The sequence below is a fragment of the Corvus cornix genome, chromosome 11 (genome assembly GCF_000738735.6).
Source record: "Corvus cornix cornix isolate S_Up_H32 chromosome 11, ASM73873v5, whole genome shotgun sequence".
Lineage (NCBI taxonomy): Eukaryota > Metazoa > Chordata > Aves > Passeriformes > Corvidae > Corvus > Corvus cornix.
In genome coordinates this window covers 6606253-6615772 of record NC_046341.1, presented here as the reverse complement: position 1 = coordinate 6615772, position 9520 = coordinate 6606253, and the positions used below count along the sequence as shown (strand labels likewise).

Below are 9520 nucleotides of genomic sequence, written 5' to 3'. Positions count from 1 at the left end.
AACATCCTCTCTACCTCTGTTAATGTGATCACCATTACAGGTGTTGGATTTGTCACCAAAGATCTCCTCCAAGACAAAAAAAGAGAAGCATGATCTGGTACAGGAAAATAACTCAGCCACTTGAGATAAATTATTGCACTGTAGTAGAAAGGAACAGGAACTTGCTGCCTGACTAGACACTTACACTTTCTCTTATAATCTCTTCGGTTTCCTTATAATTTTCATTGCTTTTCTCATCTTTGCTGTCACTGGCTCAACATGGGCATTATCAGTTTGGAGCTCTACACAGAGCCACCAGGGTCTGTAAAGAAATTACCCTGGGCACAAGATCTCTCTGTTATTGTACTGCACTGCAAATTCACATCCTGTTTACTTTTTTCAGCCATATCCAGGTCTTTTAACATTACTGGTTCTGAGCTTACTTGGAGTTTGGTAATATCATTTGACTTGCTGGATTCTGTCAACATCAGGAGACTCTTGGCAGAAGTGAAACCCAGAATGAGCACAAAAGGCGCTGTATTTCCAAAATGTAACAACAGAGATGCCAAAAGGTAGCAAAACCCATTTCTGCTGCCTTATGAGGGCGCTAACCGAAAGCCTGTGCACTTCAGGAACCCAGCCCTGACTCCTAAGCACACAAGCCCTATAAAAGATCCTGAAAAAGTAGTGTGGATTGAGGTGCAGACTTCAAAATCTTTGCAGAAGAAAGGCTCCATGTAAGTACAATTGTACAGAGCCTAGAATGTTTGTCAGAAAAAGGAAATAAAATTCAATCAAAACTGATTTAAATCAGCTTGTCTTTTAATTGGTTCAGACACAATCTTTCTGGTTCTACACAAGTTTCTGTGTTCTTCTGTGAAGGGATCAGCTCTACCAACTTTTCTCAAGAAAATGAAGAAGCAAATGACTTGGGAAGCCAAAGTCAAGCTGTACAATTACATATCCCTAAAAAGTAGGGAAAGAACAGAAAATACTGTTAGTTCATGCCACACTCCCAAGAGGGCTTTGAGGGCCAGGCAGTTCTGAGCTCTGCTTACTTTTCTGGTGATGATCTCAGGATTTATGATATCAAAGAGATCGAGCCTTTTGCTGTTCATCAGGGAAGTCAGAGCTGATCCAATACCTATGGAATCAGCAAACCCATCCAGTTACAGGGACGTCCGTCCTGGCTTGCTGCTCATCATGTGCTGCCTATTGCCAAAAGCTAATTGTGCCTCAATGCCCCACAACCTTCAGCCTGACAGAAAACTCACTTTTCCTTTCTCAGCCATTTACAAAGGGTTCCTCATTCCCCAAGTGAATCTGGCAGCATTTCAAAACATTAACGTGGTTCCCCCCTTCCCAGTTGTCAGTGTTATTGATGTATTTTTTCAGTGCTCCAGTTTAGGAGATGGGATGTTAGACAATTTATGGAGTATGTTGGCACTTCCCCAAAAGGAAAACTCACTTGAAGTTACTTCTGGAATGCCAGCAACCAAGATCATGTTCTGCAGGAACCTTTGTATGGATGGGTCCTTCTGAAAACCAGAAAATTAGTACAGAAATGGTTTAAAGACATCATTTAGTCCCAAATAACTTAGAGAATACTTTTTTCTGGACTTACCCCGCTTGGATCAGCTGTACATTTAAACACTTTAATCTCTATACTGGAGGGAAGGGGGAAAAAAAGGGAAGAAAAGTCACTAAGATCTGCAGGGATCCTCTTTTTGTGCTGCTCTTAAATATGGGACAAAAGAGGCAACTCTCAAGAGACCACAGTACCAACCTGGAGTCCACAGGCTGCAAAATGAGTTTCTTTTCTTCATAGGTAGCTTGGATAGTGACTGTGATTTCCTGCAGAGGGAAGAGCAGCAGAGTAGAGGCTTAGCTAATCTTTCCTTATAGGAGGGAGCTGCATTTGGACATTTTGGGTTGTTTTCTAGAAGCCAGAGTTCAACGTCCTTTTGGCTTTACCTCCAGGTATTGCTAGAGAAGGCCAGCATTTTCCTTCTCCACTTGCATGCAACAAACTCCCCCCTCAGGCCCAGAGCCTCAGTCTCTGGGGCTCCAGGATGGCTCATCCACTGGACTTTTGCTATTTTGTGAACCAAGTCCTGTGTAAGGATGGAAATTGCTGTGTGAGGTGGTGTTTCTCTGTGAGGAAAAGGTTATATTTTGAGCTTCACATTCTTCAGAGCTGCATCTCCATTTCAGACACAACTATCCTCTAAGTGGAGGCCAGAGCTAAAATTTGGGAACAAGGAGATTTCAAAATAAATACATTCCCATGGTGCCTCCATTCTCTCCTAAAATATCTCACTGACACTACCCTGTGTCAAATAAATGTTAATGGGGGCTCATCAGAGCTTTCTGCTGCTTTGACCACCTTGCACCCTGATAGTGGGCTGGCCTAATAGAGGGCCAACATGGTCACCACCATCATTCCCAGCCTCAAATGTCTAAGGAACAGATGAGAATGTTAAAAGAAACTGATCTGCCTTCTCCACCTCCCGTGGTTTAGCCACCCACCCTTCCCAAAGGACTCCCTGCCACTGCTGTCCCTGCACACCAGGAATGGTCCTGACTCAGGACAGAGCCTGTCCCAAGGTCTGCACAGTCAGGAGGTGCAAGAACTGACCTTCTCCATGTACAGAGCCACCAGGGGTTCTTCTCCTGCAGGAAGGATGCTGACCTCCACTGCTACCAAGGACCTCACGACTGTCCCTTCAGGCTGAGGAGAAATCTGGGGCTGGGTGAGACTCCACACCTTGGCCACAGAGTCATTATAGGATGTGCCTTGAAAAACCTGGTTAAGTAAGGAGCAGCAGATGAGTCAGGCTTTTTCCATACCAATTTCCTGCCAACTTGCCACACAGCTGCATTCCTTTTGCAGTCCCCAGTTCCTCCTTCTCTTCATACAAGCCCAATAACTCAGCCAGGTTTCAGGGAAATTGTGCCAGCATGGAAGATGGAGAAATCCTCCTTGCAAAGCAAAACTGCTTCTCCATCAGCCCCTGTTTTTCTCCATCAGGCCCACCCAAGACTCAGGTTGTCAAAGGAGGGACCCAAGTTATTACAATGCAACAGAATCCATGTGAAATTTCCTCATTTGACATACAATATTCTGAATAAGACAAAAAGTTACCATCTGCACTGCCTTCCGCTGCACTTCTGTGTCTTCCATCTCAAAGAGTTCCTTCAGAAACAAACCAGAAACAGATTGTGGAAAAACAAAAGACGAGGTTATGGTTGCCCCTGGTGCAGGCTGGACAGGCCAGAGCACCGAGGTGGGCCCTGTGCCCAGTGCAGGTCATGGCTGAACTCCCCCAGGTCTCACGCTTTTCAGTGTTCCCCCAGAAAATCACATCCCTTTACAATTCGGCAGATAAGGTTTCTGTCAGCTGGTATTATCACTGAAGGGAATAACACTGCCTGGGAGCACACTCCTGATGAGGCACTAATTTCAGGATCACATGCAGTGACTGACTGTACATTTCTATCTTCTACAGAAACCAGCTCTCACCAAAACATGGCATTTAGTGAATTTTTCTCTTTCTCCCCAGAACATGATGTATGAGGTAAGGAGGGTACCCCTCTGGGAATCACCTGCAACTTCTCCCCTGTGAAGTTCAACACCAGTTGCCCATCTAAGAAAGCTGCTGAAGCCAGAGAGCTGAGGCTGTGCTCAGAGAACCAGAAGTAGAGCATTCGGGACTCGGTCAGCAGTGACGGGGAGAAAACAGAGTCACTGAGCACGCTGGAGTTGTTCCTGTACAGGACAAGGCCCTGTAAAGGATAACAAGTGTGTTGGCCACAGCAAGCAGCAGGGAGACAGGACAAAAAGTCAACACCTGCATTTCCATTGCAAGGCAAAGGCCTGGCTGGACACAGAGCAGGTAGCAGGTTGGCATCAGCCCAGGCTGCAGTGCCACAGCACGGCACAGCCCCATGGAACCAGCCTCTCCAAGTCCTCCAGAGCACACCATGGCCAGGAAACATTTCTGAGCAGCCTGGGTTACTTCACCTTGTGATGGGATTCTATGTAGCTTGCTTTAATTACAGGATCTGATGCAAGGGAGATATCAACAATGATATCCTTATCCCGGACAAAATCGGCTGCAGGAAGGAAACACAGAAACCTCACATCAGAAATAGGACCTTAAGCAGAGCTTGTGACAGTTGCTTTTAGGACTTGGTACAGGTGACTGGGAGTTATAAAGGACACAGGGATGGGACGAAGGTTCCCACTCCTTTGGATGCTAGTGCTGATCCTAATACAGCTCACCGACTCCATTTCTTCACTGGGAAATAATTATGCTCAGTTTTACATTCCACTCCTTTTCCCTGGTATTTGGGACTGGGAAAATCTCCTGATACTCTGATATCTCATCCCTAATACTGCAGTGCATGCTCCTGTTCTAGCTAACGTTGGTCCTGCAGTATCCTGCACAGCTGACCAGTACATACTGAAGGAGAAATTCCTTATGAATTGAAATGTATCTTTGAATCTGTGCAATCACCCTTAAAGATCAACCTGATGCAGAAAATTCCAAACATAACATTACCAAGGTTTATTTTGCTGCTGTCTAAGGGCTTGGGATCCCATACACATTTCAGAAGGACATTTTTGATGGATGTGGCTACTGCTCTGTTGGGGCTCAAACATGAAAAGCTGCACACAAAAACAGAAAGCAGAAAGAACAGGAATATTTACCTGCTAAATCAAGTATAAAATTTGTCAGCATCTGAGAAACAGCATTTATTTCCTTGCACACCTACATGAGGAGAAGAGGGGGCAAAAATTAGGGAAAGGGGTAGGATTTTGGATTGTAGAGCAGAGCTGAACCTCACTGAGATGTGGGGGCTGTTGGTCAGAGTCCAGCAGCCTCAGGGTCAGCAACACCTCTCACTTTGTCCAAGCTTTCTTTTTTTTTTGTGGATTCAATTTATTTGTCTTATTTTTCATGAGCACTAACATTACACTGCTACTGTCTTGTGGGCAAGAAAAATGTGTGGCTTACAAAGCTACACAGAGCTTTCCTCTGTCCCCAGGCTGATCTTACCTCCCTCTTGAGGACAAGCTTCAGAGTGAAGGAGATGAAATCTGTGAAGAGCTGCTTCAGCCAGCCAGGTCTGTGTAAGACAGGGAGCACAGTCAAGGACCACCCGTGGTCTGCTCATTTGGGTGAGTAGGGGCTGGCAGGGGGACCACAAATCTACATTTTGAAAGGGGGCAGACTCACTGCTTGTCTCCTTGGAGGTGAAGTGTGAGTTTGTGGAAAGTCAGGTAGCAGCCTGAGGCATCAGGAACCACTTGGTCCTTTTGGCACGCTGCATGGGACGAAAGGAAAAAGAAAAACAAATTATTTGTTACTCAGATGAGAAGGATGAGTGCACTTTGCAGACACTGCAGGCCTGGAGCAGGGCATCACTGTAGAGGGCCAGCCAGGGTTCCCCACATCTCCAGGGTATGTTTCCAAAAGATTCCAGACCCTGCCAAGTCAGGGCAGATGTGGCTACCCTTGCACCTGGATCAAGGGTTTCTGCTCACAGCTCCAGCTGAGCTGGTCTACCAGGCACCCTTCTTCATGCTGCATCTGGATACCTGCCAGCTGCCCTAGCTCCTGCCATCAGAGACTCAGCTGTCCCCTACCATGACCCAGGAGAACCTGAAGAGTACATGCAACCCACAAACCAGAGCATGGAGGGAATTAAGTTGTACTGCAAAAAGTTTGGGTATTGTAACATACTTACTCAGTTTGATGCTTAGCTGGAGGTCAATGGAAGACTCAATTTCAAAATCAACTGAATGAAAAAGCTGCAAACTGTAATGGCAGAAGAGGGGAGATTTAGGAACCTGTGCCAGGAGCAGCTTCTCCCCGACAGATGTGGATCTTATAACACCTCTCCCATCAGTCCTTGCCCTGCAGTGGGCAAACCCCCAGCATACCACAGCCCATTTCAGGTACTCTGGCTTTAAATCATTGCAAACTGCTGCCTTCGTGGCACTTAGGAGCTTTAAACTCCCCTTTTTATCCAGTCAGACTTTACAGAGAAGTGAAGGGGAGGGAAGAAGTCAACTCATATGCTTTGGCCATCTGGTCTCGTCATGCAAGGTGAGGGCAGAAAGGCAGAAAGCAAGATGAGCAGAGCAGTGATGGGGCTCAGCAGCTCTGCTAAAGTATAAAATCTTGTCTCAGGCAATCATCAGTGCTGCCATTGCCAGAGAGACTGGGAAGTGCAGCCCCCTCACTTCTACTTGTGTCATGGGCCAGTCCCATGGGCAGCAGCAGGAGCTGGGCGGTGGGGTTCAGCAGCCCCCAGACCCAGGTACTTACAACCAGGCCCCGGCGTAGCCATAGGTGAGGGTCCCTTTGAACAAGGCTGTCACGTTTTTAATGGCAATGTGAATAGCATTGTCCTCCTCGAGCTCCACCTGGCTCCTCTCTATGGACAAATCATTGACCTGGATGCTAGAAACAACAGAAACACAGTTTGTTCCCAACCCAGAGCTGTTTTCTGTGATTGGGCAGGACAGGTTTATTCCTGAGGAATGGGATCTCTGAGGGACCCATGCCAGACTCCAGAGCTTTTGCAAATCCCAGGGCCAGGCACAAGGACAGTGACAGTGATGCTTTTGCTCAGCCTTTGTGGACTGTGCCTCCCTCACAATATTTGCACACAAGGCTGTGGAATGCTTTAAACAGGAAACATGGAGCAATGCAGCCCTGTTTTATTGCAGAGCTCTGTGCAGCCATGGTTATGGCAGGAAGTCTGTTCTGGGAATGCACCACTGAGTTTGTGGTCCCAAAATAAAAATGAGTAACACAGCAACACCCAGCCTGGTTTGTCACAAGGCACAGCCAAGTGCCATCCTGCTGACAAGGGTGGCTCTGGCAGCCCTGGATGTGTCCCCTCTGCCTCTCAATGTGCACTGGGCACCATCTGTCATTGGTGGCCACAGGTGCCCCAGCCCACAGGGACATTACTGCCCCTCTACACGCTGCCTTGCTGCCTGCCCACTCAGTTGGAAAAATAAAATAACTCTTAAATAGCACAGCAGCAGACTAAACCTTGACACGCAAATTGTCAGCAAGACTTAGACCCAAAAGTGTGTCTGTCCCAGTCCAGACCTTTGCTTTCACCAGGAATTGCTGGATCAAAGCTCCCTCCAAGGCCCATTCCTGTTCCACTCTCTTTCCCATCACCTCCCCTGGCACAGAGACGTGGAGATACTCACTTGGTCAGCCCATAAGCCACCCGGCCGAGGAGCCGCATGGACCTTTCCCCAGTGATGTTTGGGAATTTGGCATTTCTGAAGGCTGCTTGAATGACCTGGGCCGTTTCCTTGTTCACTGTCAGTGGAAGAAAAGGGCAAAGATGTCAAACTGCAACCTCTGCTAGCTGCAAACCAGATCCGCACTCTGGATTAAAGCACTACCGAAGGCTTTTATCTGAGGCATGTCCGTTAGATTAAGAAAGCACTTAGAATTAGTTTCAGAGTAAATTAAAAAATTAAAATTCCCTAACTCTAACAGTTGATGGCAGCAAGAGACAACAGCACATGTGGCTCGACAGCCATCAGCAGGAACTGATTCCAGGGAATCATGGCCAGCTTTCACACACCTCAGGAGCAGATTTTGGAAAGGTCAAGGCTGTGCTCATCCTGACACCACATAAGCTGTTGACTTTACCCCAGTGCTTTGCTTTGTTGCTGCTTACTTGTATTGCAGTCAGCTCTTGGGTCTACAAAGAAAAAATTCTGATACTCAAGTTTCTGTGCCCATTTTCCTGACATTATCCAGCCCATTCCAGCCTCAGCCTCAGGCACATGCTTGTACATGGTTTTTCCTTCCAGAAATGCCATCTCTTAGTTTGGTCCAGCATGAATACATCTTTCTCTGCATGTACCACTGTTGGATGGGACAGGACACAGCTGATCCTACCCTCCACAGAAGAACTAAGTTCTTTCCCCACCTGCAAAACTCCCAAATCCTTGCAAATAAGCCCACAGCAGCAGAGAACATTTCCCCACTTCTGCACAGCGACCCCAAGAGATGAGATTGCAGTGAGGAGAGAAATCAAACACACATTTATTCAAGCTCTTTCATCATGCCAAGCCCCAACAGCAACAGCACTAAACCCTGGGGCTGAGGAGAGGGGTGGGGGACAATTTTCAAGTTCCTTTGCCTGTTCAGATCAGGTGCCCATGCTTTAACCTATGCTCCCAGGCAGGTGTTTACACAAGAGACAGAGAAGCAAGAAACCCCCTCACTTGGCTGATCTGTCACTACCTTCTGGCAGAGACGGGGCAAACACAGCCCCAAAGAGCAGGCACTTACACAGCAATGCCGCGGGCTTGGTCATCCTGCAGACGATCCCTGTGGCTCTGTAGGGGAAGGGCCCAAAATCACACGCTGCTGCTGCGTGGACCAGCACTAGCAAGATGCTGAAGGTCCCCAGCATCATCCTGCCAGCCCAGCACATCTTCAGCAAGAGCAGAGAGCACTGATGAGACCAAGTGGTTCTTGGCAGAGGCAGAGGCTGCTTTCATACCCCCAGCAGAGCCCACTCGAAGCAGGACATGACCTGCTTCCTCCACTTATCAAAATTCATCACAATTTCCTAATCTTCCTATAGTTTCCTTAACACCCTTCATGTCACACACTGCCTTCCTCCCTCGGCAGGAGTTTGGGCTGCAGGGCTTGGTGCTCCTGCCAAGACTGCTTTAACTCATGTTAAAGTTACACATGAGTTACCAGGGCGGGTGGAAAAAGCTGGAGGGGGATGGAGACTGGAAGAGGATAAAGTCGAGGCAGCAGCCTCACATGCTGCCTCAAGCCAGTTCACAATTTTTTCTTCATGCAGAAATATTCCTTATTTTGCATTCCTGCAGTAATTCCCCAGCAAAGTCCTGTTTGAAAGGACCTACATAATTAACTGCTCCCCCTTCCACTGATTTTATACACACTGTGGGGAAACAGAGGCACACTCCTGGGAAGAGGGTGCTTCCTGCTACCACTGGGTGAACCCCCATCTCCCACATCCCTGCAAAGCTTTGTGACCATAAGACTAGGATGTTTTCTGCCTCTTGGCTGGATCAGTTGAAAATCTTATTTGCCACCATCCAGATGGGCAAAATCCCACTAAGGTGAAGTTTTTCGTGCACCCAGACTCTCAGCTGCTATTTGGGGAGCATGAGAGACCCAAGTTCACATCCACTCCACGCACACACCTGTGCTCTGTATGCTGCTGTCCTCCCACACCTCTGCTGTGCTGCTGGGGCCCATCCCAACCCCAAAACAAACTCCAGGATAAAACAGAGTGGGGTTACTTCAGCCAGGAGGCTCACAACACAGGTTCCTGTGAATCTTTCTGCCAGCAAAGACTGATGGAGAAGGACAGATAAGAACTTTGCAGTGCTGCAGGAGCACCCTCAACCCCCTGAGCAAGACAAGATGCCAGCCTCCCTCCTCTCCCTGTGCAGGGTGAGCACACTTCCTGAGGGGACCCCGCAGTCCAGCAGCCCCACCCTGCCGTG

At 47.8% G+C, this 9520-nt stretch overlaps 1 protein-coding gene across 2 annotated transcripts; it reads right to left on the bottom strand.

The window, feature by feature from the left end:
- Positions 1-780: 780 nt before the first annotated feature.
- LOC104691796 (cholesteryl ester transfer protein) lies at positions 781-8534 on the bottom strand. 2 transcript variants are annotated; one of them, XM_010403461.3, is made up of 16 exons: positions 8322-8524; positions 7220-7334; positions 6318-6452; positions 5734-5804; positions 5223-5310; positions 5043-5112; positions 4694-4754; positions 4004-4095; positions 3586-3765; positions 3125-3175; positions 2618-2785; positions 1766-1833; positions 1604-1646; positions 1448-1517; positions 1038-1123; positions 781-945 (listed from the first exon to the last, which is right to left on the bottom strand). In XM_010403461.3, the coding sequence occupies exons 1-16, from the start codon at positions 8464-8466 to the stop codon at positions 871-873; spliced, it is 1518 nt and encodes a 505-aa protein (XP_010401763.1). In that variant the 5' UTR covers positions 8467-8524; the 3' UTR covers positions 781-870. The 2 variants fall into 2 exon arrangements, with proteins under 2 accessions (XP_010401763.1, XP_019143754.1); XM_019288209.2 differs by lacking the exons at positions 781-945; positions 1038-1123 and adding an exon at positions 1954-2093 and having other exon boundaries at positions 1472-1517; positions 8322-8534.
- Between the last annotated feature and the right edge of the window lie 986 nt (positions 8535-9520).